We start from the raw sequence: 20,900 nt of genomic DNA on the forward strand, positions 1-20,900 counted from the left end.
GCTTTTGCATTAAAGCTTGGTCAGCACTGTTGAGAGATTTGCAAATGCAACTAACAGGGCTTTCTTTTAGCATCCTACCCTTTCAAAAATCCAGGAGGCAAACAATGATCAATGTTGTCATAAGTAATGCAGAGGATGGCAATAATAATAATACCTGACTTTCACCATAAGCCATGTGCTGTGCTAAATGCTTACCTGTATTGTTTTACTTCATCCTCATCATCCCCTATAAGGCAGATGCTATTATGACCCTCACTCTACAGATGAGGAAGTTGAGGCTTAGAGAGAGGATGCCTTACTCAAGGCCTCAGAAGGGGTACTTCAGCACTCCCCCACTTCCCTTCAAGATCCTCTAAGGCCAGTGCTCTCATTTGACAAATAAAAGACAGATTTGGAGAGACCTGAGATCTTTTGGACATCAGGTTTATGTGTCAAGCATAGTTTTATTTATTTTACTTTATTTTGTTATTATTTTTTGAGATGGAGTTTTGCTCTTGTTGCCCAGGCTGTAGTGCAATGGCGTGATCTTGGCTCACTGCAACCTCCGCCTCCCGGGTTCAAGCGATTCTCCTGCCTCAGCCTCCCGAATAGCTGGGATTACAGGCATGTACCACCACGCCTGGCTGATTTTGTATTTTTAGTAGAGATGGGTTTCTCCATTTGGTCAGGCTGCTCTCAAACTCTCAACTTCAGGTGATCTGCCCGCCTAGGCCTCCCAAAAGTGCTGGGATTACAGGCGTGAGCCACCGCGCCCGGCCAAGCATAGTTTTAAAAACTTTGCTGGTCTTATTTAATTAAATCCCTTAAGAGTCCTGCAAGATAAATACTATTATTATTCCTGTTTTACAGATGAGAAAGCTGAGACACAAAAATTTCCAAGGCCACATAGCTACTATGTGAAAGATGTAGGATAAAACCTTAGGCAGCCTGCCTCCAGAGCCAGGCTCCTACCCTCACTCTACAGCTACAGCTGCCTTGCAGTGAGTACTGTTAAAGCTTAGTACAGTTACGACTTACTGCATCACATCTCTGAGCCTCCCAGAAGTAGAGAGATACCAAGGCCTTTCATTTATAATTTCTAAGTTATTTTTTATTTTTATAGACAGGGTCTTCCACTGTCACTCAGGCTGGAGTGTAGTGGCACAATCACAGCTCACTGTAGCCTTAACCCCTGGGCTCAAGTGACCCTCCCATTTTGGCCTCCCAAAGTCCTAGGATTACAGGCATGAGCCATGGTGCCCAGCCTATTTTTTTAAATGAAGAAATGCCTAAACTGTGTTACAAAAACTGTGGCATGTTTAAAATGTTTAAATTTGACAAATTAGGCCAGGCACGGTGGCTGACGCCTGTAATCTCAGCACTTTGGGAGGCCGAGGCGGGCAGATCACAACATCAGAAGTCCGAGACCAGCCTGGCCAACATGGTGAAACCCTGTCTCTACTAAAAATACAGAAATTAGCCCGGTGTGGTGGCGTGCACCTGTAATCCCAGTTGCTCAGGATACTGAGGCAGGAGAATTGCTTGAACCTGGGAGGTGGAGGTTGCAGTGAGCTGAGATCATGCCATTGCACTCCAGCCTGGGTGACAGAGCGAGACTCTGTCTCAAAAAAAAAAAAAAAAAAAAAAAAAAAAAATCGACAAATTAATTCCCTTAAGATTCAAAAAAAACAATGCAATACAATTCTGCTATTTGAAAGATAATTATGAGATTCAAAAGAAATATGAATTCATGGGGCTTTTACAGTTAAAGTGATATGGGAATGAGGCATGATTTAAAGTTAATGATGAATATCTTCTTTCACTCCTGTGTCTGTAGTTTTAGGCCACTTCATTTGGAGAACACACCAGAAGTCTTAACTCGAGGCTCTTTGAGAATGAGAGAACATAACGAAATAATGAGATTTGGTGGTATATAGAAACAGCAGCCTTGTGCCTGACCTTTGTTTTTTCACTGTTGGTGGTTAAAAGAATAAATGTTTATAGAAGATTATACTGAAGTACTGAGTTTTGTTGTTTTTGGTAAAACGAAGAGCCACTGTACACTGATTGATAAGAGATAGGCTTTGATTTTATATTCTACTGTATGTTTCACTTAGTTTCTTTTTAAACATTCTTTAACTTTTGATTATTTCCTTATCAGACTTGAGTTTTCTAGGAAAGAAAGGAGTTTTTTTTTAAATCAGAGAATAAATTTCCAAGTCATTGTCCCCGGAGGGATAAATGAAAATGCAGGGCCTATTTCCAACCGCATTAGTGACTTCTCTGTAGCTTTAGGAAGATCAATTAACCTTTTACTCACTTCTTTGTCTGTACAATAGGAATGGCAGTGTTGACATCAGATTTTTCCAAAGTATTTTTCAGAAACTTGGGTGAAAGGTATTAAAACTACTGCCTGCATTATTCCTGGATCCCCCTAGTAATGGGCTCCAATTACCAGTCACTTATAAGAATTTATAGGTAAGACTCTTATCATATGTTGCTAATCACAACTTTCACAGTTGTGATTTGGTGTTTTAATTCAAAAGCTACTGTTTTGGAAGTGACTGCTTTCTTTGAGGGTTAGAAAACATGCCCACATTTCCATACAAGTGTCACATTCTTATTAGCACATCACCCATCCATCTCTTACAGGATTATGCAACTCAGTTCATAGATATAATCAGCTTTGTATTTTCATTCAAGGATAACAAACTAGCAAGGTTGAAATCTTGACTTGTCATCGGAATTGAATTGCTCCCTGGAGCTGGGAGGGAATGAGATTGGTCCAGCTCTGTTCAGAAATGGCAGTTATCTTTAGAATCTCAATCGCCTGCTCTGCCTTTCTTCTTTCCAGTATGGTGACTACGACCCCAGTGTTCACAAGCGGGGATTTTTGGCCCAAGAGGAATTGCTTCCAAAAAGGGTAAGAGATTAAATTCCCTTTTCAGGAAGACATAGCAGATATGTGGTCTAAAAGAAAGCTAACCAAAGGACTTGAAGGAATATTGGAAGTACATAGCAATTTAATTTTAATAAATATTTTGTAATCTCCAGTAAAGAGTGTGGGATCTCTGTTAAGAATATTAAAAAGCAAAGGTTTTTGGAGTTAGTTTGGGGTCACCAGGACTAGCATGGCCTGTAAATGTTTTTTCTAGCGTGGTTGTTTTTTCAGATGCGGTTGAGCATCATTGATTCCCAAAGAGGAGGCTGGAGCAGAGTGTATTCAGCTTGGGGAATTGAGCTGTTTGCAGTGGCGAGGGGCGGATAGAGGAGATGAGGTAGGGGTGGGCATTGTGGTTTTTAATCCTCAGTGTTGTTCATCTTATTCATTAGCCACAGAAGCAGGCCCGCCCTCCCTTTTGCTCCTGCCGATTTTATAGCCCCCACTCATCTGTCACTGGGTAATAAAGGCCCGTTCCTCACCTCTCACTCTCTTTACCTGTCCCTCGATGGCTTCTGAGCATGTGAAGGCCTGAGATGAGTGAGCATTGCTTCTGACTGAGCTCCGCTGTCAGAGGTGGTCTCTGGGATGTATCGCCCAGGCAGGGACAGGGTCACTGCCAGATGAGGGATGCACCTAGGTCTGAGTTATCGTGCAGCTTTCTGAGTTGCTCCTCCAATAGAATGGTGCCTTATTTACACGCCCTCTCTCTGTGTGACTAACTCCCTGGGTGTAGCTTTTTAAAAATAGCTTTACTGTTTTGTAAAAATGATGCATAATTATAAAAGTGGCAAACAATACCAAATTTACTTCATGTGTAGGTTTTTTATTTTGCTCTATTTTTTGGTAGGTAATAAATCTGTATCAGATGACTCCGGAAATGTGGGAGGAGAGAATTACTGCTTGGTACGCAGAGCACCGAGGCCGAGCCAGGTGAGGCCCATTCATTGTTGGTTTACATTCCTTTATGGGCTTTTTTTTTTTTTCTTTTGCCTTAAAGAACTGCAAAACTAGGACATGCTTGTTAAACAAAATGCAGTACTGAAGTCTATAAAAGAAAAAGGGAGAGCTGGGGAGCTGGGAGTAACGTTGGTCTTCAGTTTTGTGTGTGTCCTTTTCTAGTACGTATGACATAAAGTAGGTATGTGTACTGCCTGTCAGGATATATAGACCTGTACTCATTGGTAATTAAGTTTAAGATTTTTGTTTTTTTGAGACAGAGTCTTGCTCTGTTGTCCAGGCTGAAATGCAGTGGCACCATCTCAGCTCACTGCAGCCTTGACCTCCTGGGTTCAAGCAAACCTCCTGCCTCAGCACCCCCAGTAGCTGGCACTACAGGCACACGCCACCATGCCCAGCTAATTTTTCTATTTTTAGTAGAGATGGGGTTTCAACATGTTACCCAGGCTGGTCTTCAACTCCTGGGCTCGAAGCAATCTGCCCACCTCGGCCTCCCAAAGTGTTGGGATTAGAGGCGTGAGCTGAGCCACTGTGCCCAGCCTGAATTTTAAGAATTCTATTGTATGGCTATCCCATTGCTTTTGCATCCATCCCTTTATTGATGGCATTTGAGTATCTGTAAATTTTTCACTTTTACAAAAATTTCTGCAGTGCACAATCTTTTATTTTTATACAATTGTATGAGTAGTTCTGGGGATATATTCTTTTTTTTTTTTTTTTTTTTTTTGAGATGGAGTCTCACTCAGTCACCCAGGCTGGAGAGCAGTGGCGCGATCTCGGCTCACTGCATCTCCGCCTCCCGGGTTCACGCCATTCTCCTGCCTCAGCCTCCCGAGTAGCTGGGACTACAGGCACCCGCCACCACGCCTGGCTAATTTTTTGTGTTTTTAGTAGAGACGGGGTTTCACTGTGTTAGCCAGGATGGTCTCGATCTCCTGACCTCGTGATCTGCCTGCCTCGGCCTCCCAAAGTGCTGGGATTACAGGCATGAGCCACCGCGCCCGGCCGATATATTCTTTAAAACAAGAGTTGTTGGGACAAAGGATGTGAGCATTTTGCATTTTGCCAGGTACCACCAAATTGTTCTCCAAAAAGGCTGTACCTGTTTATATATGCCTGTCGACAAGTGTTATGAGAGTGTCCCACCCCCCACCCCCAGTCTATCCTCAACAATTGTTTTTATCAGTCTAATTTTTGTAATCTAAAAAGTGAAAAGTTGTATTATGTTAGAATTGCCATTCCCTTGATTAGGAATTGGTCATGTTTTCATTAGCCTTTAACATTTTTTTCTCTTCTTCAAATCAGTTTCCTAACACTTTTTTTTTTAAACTTAAGTGCAACATGCATATGGAAAAGTAGACAAATTATAAGTATACAACTTGATCAATTATTGTAAGGTGAAAACACCAGAGGAAGAAATAACCTATGTCTCCCTACCCCCAATTCCCCTTTCTTCCTCCCCAAAGGCAACCAGTCTCCTGATTTTTAATTCCAGATTGGTGTTGCCCATCTTAAACTTTGCATTCTGTTTTTTGTGTCTCCTTTTACTCAGCATCATGTTGTCAGATTGGGGTTTGTGGCATGTGGCAATAGTTTTTTCATTTTCATTGCTGTATAGACTTCCACTGTATTAGTCTATTACAAATTATTTATTCATTCTACTAATGATGGACAGTTAGGTTGTTGGGTTTGTCCCCTGAGTTTTGCTATTACAATAATGTCAAACAATTTCCCAGAGTAATTGTACCAATTTACGTCAATGTGCGTGATTTCTGATTTCTCCACCTTTTCACCAACACTTGGCGTTCTCTCAGGCTGGGTTTTTAAAAATTCATTGAGAGCATTTGGAGATTGGAGAGAGAAGGAAGAGGACAAGGTCATAGGGAGACTTGAGTTAAAATATTTCAGTATGATACCTGTTTGGGAGTTTTCTGCAAGTTATTGCTACTTCAAGAGCTTACTTTAAATTATAACTTAGATGAAGGTGATCTGACTTGGGTTTTACAACCCAGATAACTCTTGCCCTAACCTCCAACAATACTCAGGAAGCTTGCAGAGAGAGCTGTTTCATTTCCAGAACCTTCCAGGTAAAGAAAGTACACAAAGGAAAAGCAAGAACTTAAATAAAATTCCAACACCCAAATCTGTTTGAGGGTAGAAGATAACATACCACACAGTCTTGTTGAATTACTTGAGATGAGTTTACTGTTTACCAAGGGCAAGGTGGGAAATTAAGGCCAAGAAACTCCGTGATGAGTCTGTTCTCTGACTCTCTTTTGATGGGGATGGGAAATTCTGCTTGACCTCAGTGTGTTTAATAGACTCAGGGCCGGGCAGAGCTTTGCTAGTGTCTGCTGTGGCTTTTGTCTTCTGGCAGCAACGTGGCTCTAGAGGAATGGCAGGGTCAGAATGCTTGATTTGGTGCCCACCCGCTCTCCACCCATCTCACTTAGCTCCAATGACAGTGTCTTCTGTTCTCCCCACAGGGATGAAGCTGAAATGGAATATCTGAAGATAGCTCAGGACCTGGAGATGTACGGTGTGAACTACTTTGCAATCCGGGTGTGTTGAAACCTCTCTGAGCTCCTTGTGTAGTAGACAGAGACTGAGTGAGGGCCAGACTGCTAAAATGGTTACTTCTTCATTCCAAGGCGATAGACTCTTTTATGGTTCTGTGGTAAAGAAGGAAAGAGGAAGGAAAGAGAGGTCTTAGTGCCTAACTTTCTATTTTTGGACTTCAATTAGATCATAGGTAATTAAGTGTCACTTGAGCCTTGGGGGACTTGGACCTGGTTCTGCTCTCAGCGGAAACCTGTTTGAATGCTCTGAGTGTAAGATTTGATTATTTCTGGCTCTGTGAGATCTCAGTCCACAGGGAGCACTTGTAAGTACTTCTCCCCCCAACACACACCCCACCCCCACCCCCACCCCAGGCACTAGTAGAGTAGATCTGCCTTTATAGATTACTGATTTGTTTGGGATTCTCACTATGAGGCTAATTGGTTTTCTATTCAGACTATTAATAGTCTGCTGTCTGCTGGGAACCCACTGCTTCTGCAGGGAGAGGCATTTGTGTGCAGCCCAGATCTGGGCCTTTAGAATGTCTTTCTCCTGTGGGTCAGTATCTGGATGCAGTGTATAGGCAGCTTCTTACAAAGGGATGCATGCGATTTGCCAAAGCATTTCACTACGGACTCCAAACTGCAGATGAGTAGATGTTAAAACAATGAGGCGGGTCCACCTTTATTTTCATAGTCATGCTTTGCTTTCCCTTATTGGGTTCCTACAGTTGTTGTATTAAATTCAGGTAAATTGAAACATATTTTAAATATTCTAGGATAGCTTTCTACTTCATTTGTATTTTGTAAATACAGATTTGTATGGATTACACTGCATAAGAAAATAAGGCACACTTAAAGTGCCTAAAAGATGCTCCATAATAGTACAGGAAGTTCTTTTCTAAAGTTCTGTCAGTTTGTATTTGCTAATTGCTTGGTTTCTTTAAGGTCAAACTAATGTAACACATTTCTGTGGTTTTGTCAACTCCTCTTGCCCCATGTGCTGGCCACCTAGATTCTAGAAAACTAAAGTTTTATAATCCTCAGAAAACAGTTTTTTGGTTTTTAAAAATCTTTTTTGTTTTTTAGAGGTGGAGTTTTGCTATATCACCCAGGCCTGCTAGGCTCAAGTGATCCTTCCACCCCAGCCTTCCAAGTAGCTGGGGTGTATCACTGTGCCTGGCTGAAAAAGTTTCTTATTAGGGAATATTTCTACACCAGTCAGACTAATGGATACTGTTTTTTGTGTGTGTTTCCTATATTGAGCAATAGACAAAGCTACTGGCTATCTTAGTGTCTTTTATGTTAAATTTCCTGAAATCTCACCATTAACTAAGGAAGATGTATGCTTAAAACAGTTTAAAAGGGGCTGCTTGAGTCCCCACCTCTCTCTCTGTTTAATCTCTAGGAGTGTTGGAGTCATAATGGTAGGAGGCAGAAGGCTGAATCTTTTTTTAAAAATTTAAACTAAATAGTCAGAAACTATTTTCTGACTATTGACACACAATGAAACATCTAATTTTCCAAAATGTACTGCAGATTTAAAAGTACAAAGCCTCACTTCTATTAATGCAGTAGCTTTCATGGCTTTGCTGACGAGCAGAAGAGTCTCTCATGGTTTGGTGATAGCACCTGACTTCAGGATGTTAGGAGTAAAAAGATTTATGCTGGAGTGCTCACTCCTCAGTCTGATATCTGCTGTTAGATGGGTACTTCTCTTCACAGTCCCAGTACCTTCTCAGTTTGCAGACCTGTTTTTCTGCCCTTGAGTCTTGGTTCAATTTCCATTATCGTCAAGGGGTCAGGAGCTGTAGTATCCTTGTGCAGCGAGTTTCCTTCCACTCCAAATGAGGGCTAGACCACAGCACTGGCGGGTGGACCTTCACGTGAAGATACAGCCACTCAGTCCGTAGCAGGGTCAGTGCTGTGGGAGCCCAGGGCACCCGCCGCGGGCTGCTCTGACTGCTGGCCAGGACCGCTGTCAGGGGCAGAGCATAAGTACGGCTTTTAGACAACTTTGTTGATGAATAGAATTCTTTTTGATATGTATTTCTCATCATGCAATTATTAAAAATTTCAAACTTACAGGAAAATTGAAAGAATTTTTCAGTGAATACCCATATATATGCACAACCTAGATTCTACAGTTAACATTTTACCAGACTTGCTTTATCACATGAAGACTACATTTTATCATAAAATGAGACCATCCAGCCCCAGGCACTGAAAATTTTCTTTCTAGTAGTCCAACAATGGTTTCTTTAAATATAAGAAATCATTAAACCTATGGGTTTTTTTGTTTTGTTTTTTAATGAAGTCTCTCTTTGTCGACCAGGCTGGAGTGCCGGGGCGCCATCTCAGCTCACTGCAGCCTTCTGGGTTCAACCAGTTCTCCTGCTCAGCCTCCTGAGTAGCTGGGATTACAGGCGCGTGCCACCATGCCCGGCTAATTTTTTTGTGTGTATTTTTAGTAGAGATGGGGTTTCACCATGCTGGCCAGGCTGGTCTTGAACTCCTGACCTCGTGAACCGCCCGCCTCGGCCTCCCAAAGTGCTGGGATTACAGGCATGAGCCACTGCTCCCGGCCTAAACCTATGGGCTTTAATTCTAAACCTATGATAGCCTGCTTATTTAACCAGAGGGAACAACACTTATGTTACTCTTCCTTTAGCCATCGAGCCAGTGACAGAAGCCCTCAGTGATTGTTCTGGGGGACCCAGAAGTCACAAGAATGGAACAGTTTTGCTTCTGCCTGCCCCAATTCAGAAAGCTGAAATCTTCTTGGTTTATAAGACAGCTGTGACTTCTGTTGGGACCTGCTGAAACTTGTCACATGTGACAGTGTGTGCCAGATTCTTTGGAAGGTTGAATAAAATTTTGAGCCTCAGCTGGCGCTTACAGTAGCTGTTCTTATTGGATCCACAGAATAAAAAGGGCACAGAGCTGCTGCTTGGAGTGGATGCCCTGGGGCTTCACATTTATGACCCTGAGAACAGACTGACCCCCAAGATCTCCTTCCCGTGGAATGAAATCCGAAACATCTCGTACAGTGACAAGGAGGTAGGACATGTGTGTACTGCAGATGCCACTAGTGGCCCAGGGGTCCAGCAGATCTTTCCCTGTCTGCCCCCCTCACTGGAGCCTCCCCAGCCAGGGTATCTCCTTGTTATTCATAGAATCCTTTAATTCCCAGGCTTTGAGGGTGTGGTTGTTGATTTTCGAAGTCTTTACAGAACAGTATTGGCATCAATAACCCCACTATGACTAATAGGAAACTGGGAAGCTCAACTGGCCAGGGAGAAACCCCAAAGAATAGTGAACGAAAACAGTAACATTTTCTTATTACTTGGCTTTCTATTTTTGTCGATACATTCTCTTTGTATGCTTTCTTTTCTTTTTTAGAGACAGGATTTCATTATGCATGCCCAGACTGGATTTGAATCCTGGGCTCAAGCAATCCTTCCACCTCAGCCTCCTGAGTAGCTACTACAGGTGTGCGCCACAGCACCTGGCTTAAATTCTCTTTGTATTTTAAGTGTGGTCTTTATTGAGCTTTCTTTCTGTGTCCGGTGCTTGATACATGTGGCAGAGAAATACATATACACACATATATTCATGTGGACATATGTGTGTTTTGTGTGTGTATCTCTCAGTAATGATATAAATAAGTATATTAGGTTAATATGCTTACAAGAATTCCAAAATAATTAAGGTTGAATAACTTAGATAAATGCTCTTAGAATTTAAATATTTCCATATAGGGTGGTGACTTTTACCAAAAAGGTCCCATAATGTATAATCTTATGTTTACTCATCCATCCATTCATTCACTCATCCATTCATTCATTCTTCATTCATTTTATTTTATTATTATCATTTTTTGAGACAGGCTCTCATTCTGTCACCGAGGCTGGAATGCAGTGGCAGACAATCATGGCTCACTGCAGCCTTGACCTCCCTGGGCTCAGGTGATCCTCTCACCTCAGCCTCCCAGGTAACTGAGACTACAGGTGTGTGCCACCACATCTGGCTAATTTTTTGTAGAGATGGGGTTTTGCCACATTGCCCAGGCTGGTCTTGAACTTCTGGGCTTGAGCAATCCTCCCACCTCAGCCTCCCAAAGTGCCAGAATTACAGGTGCGAGCCACTGTACTCAGCAGTTCTTCATTAATTTTAAAGGAATTACTGAGCATCTGCTTTGTGTTAGATTTCATGGGGGAAACAAAGATGGAGAAAATCCAGTCTTAGCATTCAAGGAAGTCAAGTAACTACTCACCTGCTATAATAAGTAAGTGCCGTGGAAGAGACATGATGACAGCGAATGTAGTCTTCCACATACAAGCACATTCACCCTGACCATCTGAATTTAATCTCTATAAGAACACGGCTGTAAAGGCAGGGGCTGTGTTGTCAATATCTCTGTGTCACATCAGGAAGCAGAGACACAGAAGGATCAAGTGACCTGTGTCTGAGTGAAGTAGCAGAGATTAGGAGCCGGAGTTGCTGATGCCACAGCCCCCGCCTTTCAGGGAGGCCCAGAGGCTGAGTCCTGAGAGCACAGGGGCACTGGGGAGAGGGAGGCTCCACTCAGTGACCTCCTGGTACCTGCACAGCCAGGACACAGACTAGAGAGTGAAGAACAGGAACAGCTTATGTTGCTGCCTGCAGAGCCCCAAACCTGAGCATATTTCCTGTTTTCTCTTTTTTCATGGCAACTCAAGGAAGGGAACACCAGGCCCCTGGTTTCCAGTATATGGTTGGGATCTACTCAGCCATGCTTGATAAGACAGACTGAGCCCCTTAATTCAAAACATTCTGACTTTGAAGTTTTTGTTAGTAGTTAGCCCAGGAGATAAGCAGTTAGGTATTTCTTTTTTAAAGTACTTAAATTGAAAGTTCCACATGACATAAAGCTGTATGTGTGCCACCGTATGGTAGTTTTTCATCTCCCAATTTCATAAAGTCTGTTTATTGCACATCCACACATTTGTGTGCTAAAGGCTCCCTAAACACCCGTTCTTCAAAGAAGCCAAGGATTGAAATCTCCCATAGTATGGCCTGACACAGTAAACTCTAATATGCCCTCTCCGGGGGACAGGCACCATCATGTTCCATCATGTCAATAACTCATGCAGTAAGCAGACCCCAAGCTGACTTGACATAAAAGAAGTAGTCTTGGTAGTTATGCATGACAGCCGTGCTGTCAAAACAGAAATGGTAGTTTATTTTAAGTGATCCATTGATTCTTTGTGTACGCCCTGGCATGGTGCAGAGCCTGCGGTTTCCCCACTACTTGTGGTTTCCCACTGACAGCTCCAGGGTTGGACAGCAAAGCCAAAAATAAGCTCACAAAATTCATGAATAGCAGCCTACACAAGAGCAACACTGCTTCTAAGTTAACTTGGCTTAAAGCTAAACAAAGGATCATTTTCTGTCCTCAATGTACTAACCCCTTCTTGGGCAATATAACGTGTGAAAGAAATATATCTTCCCAAACATATTTATCTGCTTGGCAAGTCTTTCTTGGGAATGGATATCCATTTTGTAAGTGCATCTTGGAAATCTAGGATCTGTTTGGTCTATCGGGAGTGGTTGAGAGCAGCAGCCATTTGTTCCTTGCAGGCTTTCCTGCTAGTGGTCTAACCCTAGGTTCTCCTACCAAGCCACCACCCTGTCTTTATCATTCATCTTTCTCTCCATTTTGATTTCAGCATCAAGAACTGTTTTCCCTTCTACTATAGTCCATTTTTTCCCCATTTGATTCTATTAACAGCTTTTACCAAATTATTCCCATGTTCAGAAACCTGTGGTGAGCACAGGTATCCTGTCACATCAAACCTAAACCCTTCTTTTTTTTGAGATAGGGGTCTACTCTGTTGCCCAGCCTGGAGTGCAGTTGTGCAATTACAGCTCACTGCAGCCTCAAACTCTCGGCCTCAAGCGATCCTCCCGCTTTGGCCTTCCAAAGTGTTGGGATTACGGGTGTGAGCCACCATATCTGGCCACCTCTGACTTTTATTCTCACTGCCAGCCCCTACACCCACCCCTTCCTCCCCCCCAGGCTAAACCTATTATATCATCTTAGTCACCAAAAAGCTAATACACACACACACACACACACACACACACACACACAGCTCATTTCCCTGTCTCTACCTTATTTCTGGTTTTGCCCTGTGCAGAATGCCCCTTCACCTGCCTTTTAGCTACCCTGTTGGATTCTTCTTCTAAGATCAGCTTCACTCTCTCTTGCTTATGGTGGATCTACTCTGAACCTCCACATATTTGTGATTTGTACCACCCAATGAAGCACTAATATTTGATGTGATTTCTTGAGTAATTGGCTGTTGTTAGCCTAGTTCCAACTAGATGGTGAGCTTCATGAAGGTGGGCCCATGCCCTCGACTACAGTAGCCCTCCAGTGTTGGCCTCAGGGTTGGGCCTATTAAGGATGCTTATTTTAGGTTGTCAAGAATCCTTTCCCACACTCATGCCTAAGATGGTCTAGAGAGCGTACCTTTAGGGTCCTGAGCTTCCACAGCCTGAGACTTGGTGCTCCTAATTCCCTGAGGTTTAGTGCCTGGATACTGGGAAGCCAGGACAAGGCATAACTTCATGCTGGTCTGTGGCCAGTGTGGTTGCTGCATTTGTGGAATTTCCAATTGCTGGTAACATTCCAGGCTGTCGGACTGAAACTGTGTTCTGCTTCATTCTTCCAGTTTACTATTAAACCACTGGATAAGAAAATTGATGTCTTCAAGTTTAACTCCTCAAAGCTTCGTGTTAATAAGCTGGTAAGTTGAGATCCTGGTTTTCATTACTGATAATGGTAGCTTTTCTGAGAATTGAATACTTCTTTTTAAAGGATATCAGAGTGACATCTTGTGAAGTGTAGAATGGTATCTCACTTGGCGCATACTTTCTGTTTAGCTTAAAGAGTTAAAACTAAATTATATCATGAAGAAGTTTTTTTTGTTTGTTTTTTTTTGAGACAGAGTCTCACTCTGTCGCCCAGGCTGGAGTGCAGTGGCAGTGCCATCTCGGCTCACTGCAACGTCCGCCTCCCAGGTTCAAGAGATTCTCCTGGCTCAGCCTCCCGAGTAGCTGGGATTACAGGCATGAGACACCATGCCCAGCTAATTTTTGTATTTTCAGTAGAGACGGGGTTTCACCATATTGGTAAGGCTGGTCTCGAACTCCTGACCTCAGGTGACCCATCTGCCTTGGCTTCCCAAAGTGCTGGGATTACAGTCATGACCCACTGCGCCTAGCCGATGAGGAATTTTTAAAAAGGATTTTTAATGCAGTATTTCATACATATAAAAGGATAAGTAAGTGTAACATATGAATTATAAAGAATAACAAAAGTGAATAGCTGTGTACCCACAACCCCACTTTAAGAAATAGCACAGTCCTGGCAGGGTGCGGTGGCTTACGCCTGTAATCCCCACTTTGGGTGGCCGAGACGGGTGGATCACAAGGTCAGGAAAAAAAAAAAAAAGAAAAAGAAAAAGGAAAAAAGAAATAGCACAGTCCCAATACTGTTGAGACCCTTCATGTTAACACCCTGCTGGTCTCTCCTTTCCCTCTCCCCAAGGGTGATCACTGTTTTGAGTTGAGTATTCATCATCCTCTTGCTTTTCAACAGAATTTTATTTCATATATGGCAAAAGAAAAATACCATTCAATGTCATGTGTTTATGAAATTTATCTAAATGCTGTCAAGTATATATATTCTTTTGTCATTTTCCTTTTCCTTTTTCATTATTTTTTTGAGATATATCTTTGTTGATGCTTAAAGATAGTCTGTTCTTTCTCACCTCTGTAGCACTCTGATATATATTTTTCTGATTCTTCTGTTAATGGATAATTAAGTGCTTTTTACTTCTATACTTTTTTTTTTTGAAATGGAGTCTCACTCTGTTGCCTAGGCTGGAGTGCAGTGGCACAATCTTGGCTCACTGCAACCTCCGCCTCCCGGGTTTAAGCAATTCTCCTGCCTCAGCCTCCTGAGTAGCTGGGATTACAGGCGGCCACTACCACGCCCGGCTAATTTTTGTATTTTTAGTAGAGATGGTGTTTCACCATGTTGGTCAGGCTGGTCTCGAACTCCTGACCTTGTGATCTGCCTGCCTCGGCCTCCCAAAGTGCTGGGATTACAGGCGTGAGCCACTGCACCCAGCCACTTCTATACTGTTTTAACAGGCTGTTATGAAAACTTTTGTATCTGCCTCCTGGTGCACATAGGCAATAGTTTCTTCGGAGTCTTGAGTATACTGGGCTAGGTGGGGTGGCTCACGCCTGTAATCTCAGCACTTGGGGAGGTCAAGGCAGGATAACTGTTTGAGGCTGGGAGTTCAAGACCAGCCTGGGCAACATAGCGAGACCCTGTCTCCAAAAAAATGAAAATAAATAAAATTTTTAAAAAATAAAAAAGAGGGCCAGGCACAGTGGCTCAACGCCTGTAATCCCAGCACTTTGGGAGGCTGAGGCAGGCGGATCACCTGAGGTCAGGAGTTCAAGACTAGCCTGACCAACATGGAGAAACCCTGTCTCTACTAAAAATACAAAATTAGCTGGGCGTGGTGGCGCATGCCTATAAATCCCAGCTACTTAGGAGGCTGAGGCAGGAGATCGCTTGAACCCAGGAGGTGAAGGTTGCGGTGAGCCGAGATCATGCCATTGCACTCCAGCCTGGGCAACAAGAGAAAAACTTCGTCTCCAAAAAAAAAATAAATACATAAAAATAAATTAAAAATAGAGTTTAGAGTATATACACAGGAGTAGAAGTACAGGGCTCGGTATATGTTTAAATTTCAAAATTATGACACATTGTTTTCTAAAGAAGGTGAATCGATTTTTACAGACCCAACAGTAGTGGGTGAAATTTCTTTTTTGCTATCCTTAATACTTGTATTATCAGCCTTTTAAAATTTTTGCCAATCTTGTGCATCTAAAATGGTATCTCATTATGAAATGAACTTTTTTTTTTTTGAGATTTTGAGATAGGGTCTCACTCTGTTGCCCAGGCTGAAATGTAATGACACGATCATGGCTCACTGCAACATGGACCTGCCCAGGCTCAGTGATCCTCCCACCCACCCTCCCCAGTAGCTGGGACTACAGGCACACACCACCATGCCCAGCTAATTTTTTGTATTTTTTTTTTATAGAGACAAAGTTTTGCCATGTTGTCCAGGCTTGTCTTAAACTCCTGGGCTCAAGCAATCTGCCTGTCTCCCCTTCCCAAAGTGCTAGGATTACACTTCCCAAAGTGCTGAGCCACCAGGCCTGGCCAATTTTTTTTATTTTTTTGTGGAGATGGCGTCTCACTATGTCACCCAGGCTGGTCTTGAACTCCTGGGCTAAAGGATCCTCTCACCTTGGCCTCCGAAAGTGCTGGGATTACAGGTGTGAGCTACTGCACCTAGCCTGTTTTCTTTATTGGCTATATCTTCCAGTTTGTTGCTCTTTTTCTTTTTTTATGTCTTGACAATAAGAATTTTTAATTTTAATGTAGACAAATATATAAATTTTTTCCTTAATCACTTTTTGTGTCTTACTTGGCATCTTCTCTTATCCTATGATCATAAAGATATTCTTCTATATTGTCTTCTAAAAGTTTCAAGGGCTTAATCTTTGCATTTAAGTATTTAATCCTTCTGGAGTTGATTTTTGTGTAAGGTGTAAGGGAGGGATACAACTTATTTTTTTCCACATGCATAACCTGTTGCCTCAGCCCAGCTTACTGAACGAGCTTTCCTATCCTCCCTGGTCTGCAGAACCACATCTTGATGTAGGAGAGTAAGGTGCACCCAGAAGACATGGTGAAGTGTCCTCCAGTCCTCTCTTCATTTATGATTTTTATCTCCAGGCATATCTGAGGCACCTTCATTTTGCATGTTTCCAGAGCTGACAGCACTAGAGGCCACTAGTAGGGCTTTGGTGTTTCACTCTATGCATTCATCTTCACGTTTACTGCTACCTGCAAGAGCTCAAACTGCTATGGCACTAGTGGGCCAGTAGGCAGTGAAGTAAATTTGTGGATATTAACCTTTTTGTCTGCTTCTGTGGCCACAGATTCTCCAGCTATGTATCGGGAACCATGATCTATTTATGAGGAGAAGGAAAGCCGATTCTTTGGAAGTTCAGCAGATGAAAGCCCAGGCCAGGGAGGAGAAGGCTAGAAAGCAGGTGAGCACAACCTTGTTTTAACTGATGATGTCACTGTGTGGTCAGTCCTGGCCTGGGAGGCGAGGAGTGGTCATGGGCTGGCAGGAGTCTTTTGGCCATGGACATACCTGCTCTTGTTTTATACCTTTTGGATCTTCATTTGCCGATGCCTACCTGGTGGGATGTCAGCTCTGGAAATGAGGAATAAACCCTAATAGCATATCTAAAAGAAACATCTCTAGTAATTTCTACGCTTGGAGAAATTAAGTGTGATTAACACCAGTTTGGGATGAAATAGCCAAGAGTGCATGCATCTATCCGTCCGGCTAGCTAGCTTGCTTTCTTTTTTTGCCTGTCTGCCTCCTTGTGCAGCCTTCTCCTTTTCTAATTAGATGGTGATAGAATGCCAGGTGGCATTTCAGTGCTTGCGGCTGGAATGCTAATTTGACTCTGGCTGCAATTCCCCACTGCAGGTCAGGCCTTATGGCATGTCACCTGCCCCAGGAGGTGCCAGGAGCATCTATCAGCAGACTGGATGATCTGCATCATTGTTTTCTACTCATAAACCTTCTCTGCTCATGGAAATCCACACAACTAATTTGGGCCTTACTGCTGAGAATATCAATTGTGTTTTTGGATAAACTACTAGATAGAGTAGCAGCAGCTGCAGTTGGCTGCCCGCAGGACTTGCAAGCTCAGAAGTGTAATAATTAGTCTGTGTGCACCTTTCTGATTTGGATACATTGGAGAGGCTGGTCCCAGCCCTAGGATTTAGAATGAAATTCCCAGTGTGCTTTCAGCTCTCTATCTCTTTGCTTTCTGAGGTAGTGGGCCACAAATGTGTTCTCTGGGATGCTTTCAGGGTGATGGGATGGATTTGTTGGACAAAGAAATCCTGCTGAGCCAGTGTGGGGTCATAGTGGCAGTTTCATGAAGAGCTCATGGCAGTGGCTCATCCCTATAACTCCAGCACTTTGGGAGGCCAAGGCAGGAGGATCACTTGCCTAGGAATTTGAGGCTGCAGTGAGCTATGATTGCACCACTACATTCCAGCCTGAGTGACCAAGCAAGACCCTGTTTTAAAACAGAAGCAGAAACAAAATACCAAAATAAATAAATAAATAAGTAAATAAATAAGAAGGAGGAGGAGAGCTTTCTTTGACCTTTTTCTTAGCAGAGCAAAGCTTAGAAGTAAGAAATCTGAAAGTGTCAGGGAATATGCAGTCTGCGGGCCCTGGCAGAGAATAGCAGGAACACTGCAGATCGGCACTGCTTACAGCACAGCAGAGCCACAAACGTGGCATCTGGGCAACCACAGATCAGGTGGACAGACACTGACCTTGGAGCCAGATCTGAAATTTAGAATGTGAGTAAGTCAATGACTTACCTTCCAGACCTCAGTTTTCTCATCCATCAGGTGAAACTAATGATATACCTTCTCCATCTCAGATGAAGGGACGTATATTACACCTTACAGTCTTTGTATGCAGTAAACTTCTTTTGTGAATAGGAGGTCCTTTATATTGGGGTAGAGGTCTCAGGGAAAGTACAGTGCCAGGAACTGAAGGAGATTACCTGGCTTTTTTTTTTTTTTAATAAGAGGGTCTTGTTCTGTCACTGAGGCTGGAGTGCAGTGGTGCCATCATAGCTCACTGTAACCTCAAGCTCCTGGGCTTGAGCAATCCTTCTGCCTCAGCCCCTCAAGTAGCTGGGACTACAAGTGCATGCTACCACACATAGTTAATTTTAATTGTTTCGTGGAGATCAGGTCTTGCTATGTTACCCAGGCTGATCTCAAACTCCTGGGCTCAAACATTCCTCCTGCTTCAGCCCCCCAAAGTGCTAGGATTGCAGGCATGAGCTGCTATGCCTGCCTGGCCTGACTGGGCTTTTTCTTTCTTTCTTTCTTAGTTTCTTTTTTTTTAAAAGAATTATAGATATGTAGTAAGCCACCTTATGGAAATTGTAATATGATGGAAATTAGAGAACAAATTGGCCAAGCTTTTCATTGACTTGCAAGGAGAAAATTGGAGAAGAACTTTCACTGTTTTATTGCTTGTCTTTGCATTATCTTTTTGAGCTTGTGTGTGTGTGTGTGTGTGTGTGTGTGTGTATTTGGCTTAGGATTTAGAAAAAGCAGCAGTCTTAGAAACCTTGTATGACCAGAGTGTGGGATAAGATTGAAGCAAGAAGTAATTAAATGTGCTTTAATTATTTAAGGCAGAAAATAGTGCAGTGGTCACTTCTGGGTTCTGCTTTTTGAACTCAGTTAGTACCCTGGGATCACAGAGGAATGGCACTGTCTTGTGCTTGTTCCCTTTATTAAGCTCAGCATGTGGCCCAATTAATGCAGTGATCCAGAAGGCAAGGGAGGTAGTGGTGGCTTTGTACTGTTGCCTTAAGGACAGGGGGCTGTGTTCCCCGCCTGGCTCCCTCCTGTCCTAGGCCTGGCTCAGGAGTTGTCTCCACATGAGGCTGTGCAAGTCTGTGCTGTGGCTGTTGCAGCTCCCCCCTGTGAAATACAATGTGTGAACTATTGATGCATCATGTAGAATGATTCCATCTTCTCTGTGGGTCAGAGGCAAGAGTGGAGCTATTGTTGATGAAATCAGAGATGTGAGAGGGGTCCATGTGGATTAGAAATGATGAGATGGCTTACCTGCCCAGATGAGAAAGCTGCTTATTTCTGGGGCTCTATCTGAGGGAGGAGGTCCTGCATTGCATCCCATCGGCCACGGGGCAGAGCCACCTGGGGTTTCCCAACAAAAAGCAACATTGGCAAGGTAGCCATTTCAGTGCACCGTGTATAAGAATGCCTCCTTCTGCCAGGCGCGGTGGCTCATGCCTGTAATCCCAGCACTTTGGGGGGCCAAGGTGGGTGGATCATAAGGTCAGGAGTTCAAGACCAGCCTGGCCAATATGGTGAAACCTGATCTCTACTAAAAATACAAAAATTAGCGAGGCATGGTGGCGGGTGCCTATAGTCCCAGCTACTCGGGAGGCTGAGGCAGGAGAATTGATTGAACCTGGGAGGCGGAGGTTGCAGTGAGCCGAGATCGTGCCACTGCACTCCAGCCTGGGTGACAGAGCAAGACTCTGTCCCCTCCACCAAAAAAAAAGAATGCCTCTTTCTATCCGGGTCAAGACTCAACAGGTTTTTGTTGTTTGTTCGTTTGTTCATTCACCACTAGACTGTTTTTCAAGTGGCACAGCTTTCAACTCTGCAACTGGTTTAGAAGGACGGGGTGGGGGGCAATAAGAATGACCCTGGCTACCTAAAGGAAAGGGAAGGAAAAAGGTCCCAAAAGGGGAGACTCTGGAGATGGGGCATCTTTGGGCCCTTGTGGCACCCTAGGTCTCGAGCCCTGTGATTCAGTGACTGTTTTTCTTCACCCCTCGCAGATGGAGCGGCAGCGCCTCGCTCGAGAGAAGCAGATGAGGGAGGAGGCTGAACGCACGAGGGATGAGTTGGAGAGGAGGCTGCTGCAGATGAAAGAAGAAGCAACAATGGCCAACGAAGCACTGGTGATTTCTGAGGGGCTGGGGTTCCAGGAGGCTACTTGGGGACTTCCTTGGCTTTTCTGGAGCTTGGTCTCCTGAAAACCATGAGTTAGCAGCGTTTGCTTTGAAATACTTAATTTCAGCTTTGAAAAAATCAGTGCCTTTTCTTTTCACCTGTGTTGGCAGAAGCAGATTTAGGTTGAGCTTATGTGCAGCCAAACTCCACTTTCACCACGAGGTTGCCTTTACAGCAGGGCTTCTCAGCCTGGGCACTACTGACATTTGGGGCTGACCATCCTTTGCTGTAGGAACTAGATCCCAGTAGCAGCACCTCACCCTCCATTTGTAACAATCCAAAACATCTTCAGACATTGCCACATGTCTCTTTTTTTTTTTTTTTTTTTTTTTTTGAGACGGAGTCTCGCTCTGTTGCCTAGGCTGGAGTGTACAGTGGCACGATCTCAGCTTACCGCAATCTTCACCTCCCAGGTTCAAGCAATTCTCCTGCCTCAGCCTCCTGAGCAGCTGGGATTACAGGCATGCATCACCATGCCCAGCTAATTTTTGTATTTTTAGTAGAGATGGGGTTTCCCCATGTTGGTCAGGCTGGTTTTGAACTCCTGACCTCGTGATCTGCCCGCCTCAGCCTCCCAAAGTGCTGGGATTATAGGTGTGAGCCACCGTGCCCAGCTGTACTTTTATTTTTTTTTTTGAGATGGAGTTTCACTCTTGATGCCCAAGCTGGAGTGCAATGGCATGATCTTGGCTCACTGCAACCTCCGCCTCCT

General features: G+C 43.6%; 1 protein-coding gene across 11 annotated transcripts in view; it reads left to right on the forward strand.

The window, feature by feature from the left end:
* NF2 (NF2, moesin-ezrin-radixin like (MERLIN) tumor suppressor) overlaps window positions 1-20,900 on the forward strand; it is a 93,757-nt gene that overhangs the window by 46,920 nt on the left and 25,937 nt on the right. For all 11 annotated transcript variants that reach the window (XR_008622646.2, XM_003811995.6, XM_055105922.2 and 8 more), the window contains 7 exons: window positions 2,834-2,902; window positions 3,771-3,853; window positions 6,367-6,442; window positions 9,364-9,498; window positions 13,158-13,232; window positions 16,519-16,632; window positions 20,014-20,136. Coding sequence is in view for 10 of the 11 variants with exons in the window: in XM_003811995.6 (XP_003812043.1) it covers window positions 2,834-2,902; window positions 3,771-3,853; window positions 6,367-6,442; window positions 9,364-9,498; window positions 13,158-13,232; window positions 16,519-16,632; window positions 20,014-20,136 (675 nt within the window). In the remaining variant the exon portion in view is untranslated. The remainder of the gene's footprint in view (window positions 1-2,833; window positions 2,903-3,770; window positions 3,854-6,366; window positions 6,443-9,363; window positions 9,499-13,157; window positions 13,233-16,518; window positions 16,633-20,013; window positions 20,137-20,900) is intronic.

This window comes from Pan paniscus, chromosome 23, assembly GCF_029289425.2.
Source record: "Pan paniscus chromosome 23, NHGRI_mPanPan1-v2.0_pri, whole genome shotgun sequence".
Classification (NCBI taxonomy): Eukaryota; Metazoa; Chordata; class Mammalia; order Primates; family Hominidae; genus Pan; species Pan paniscus.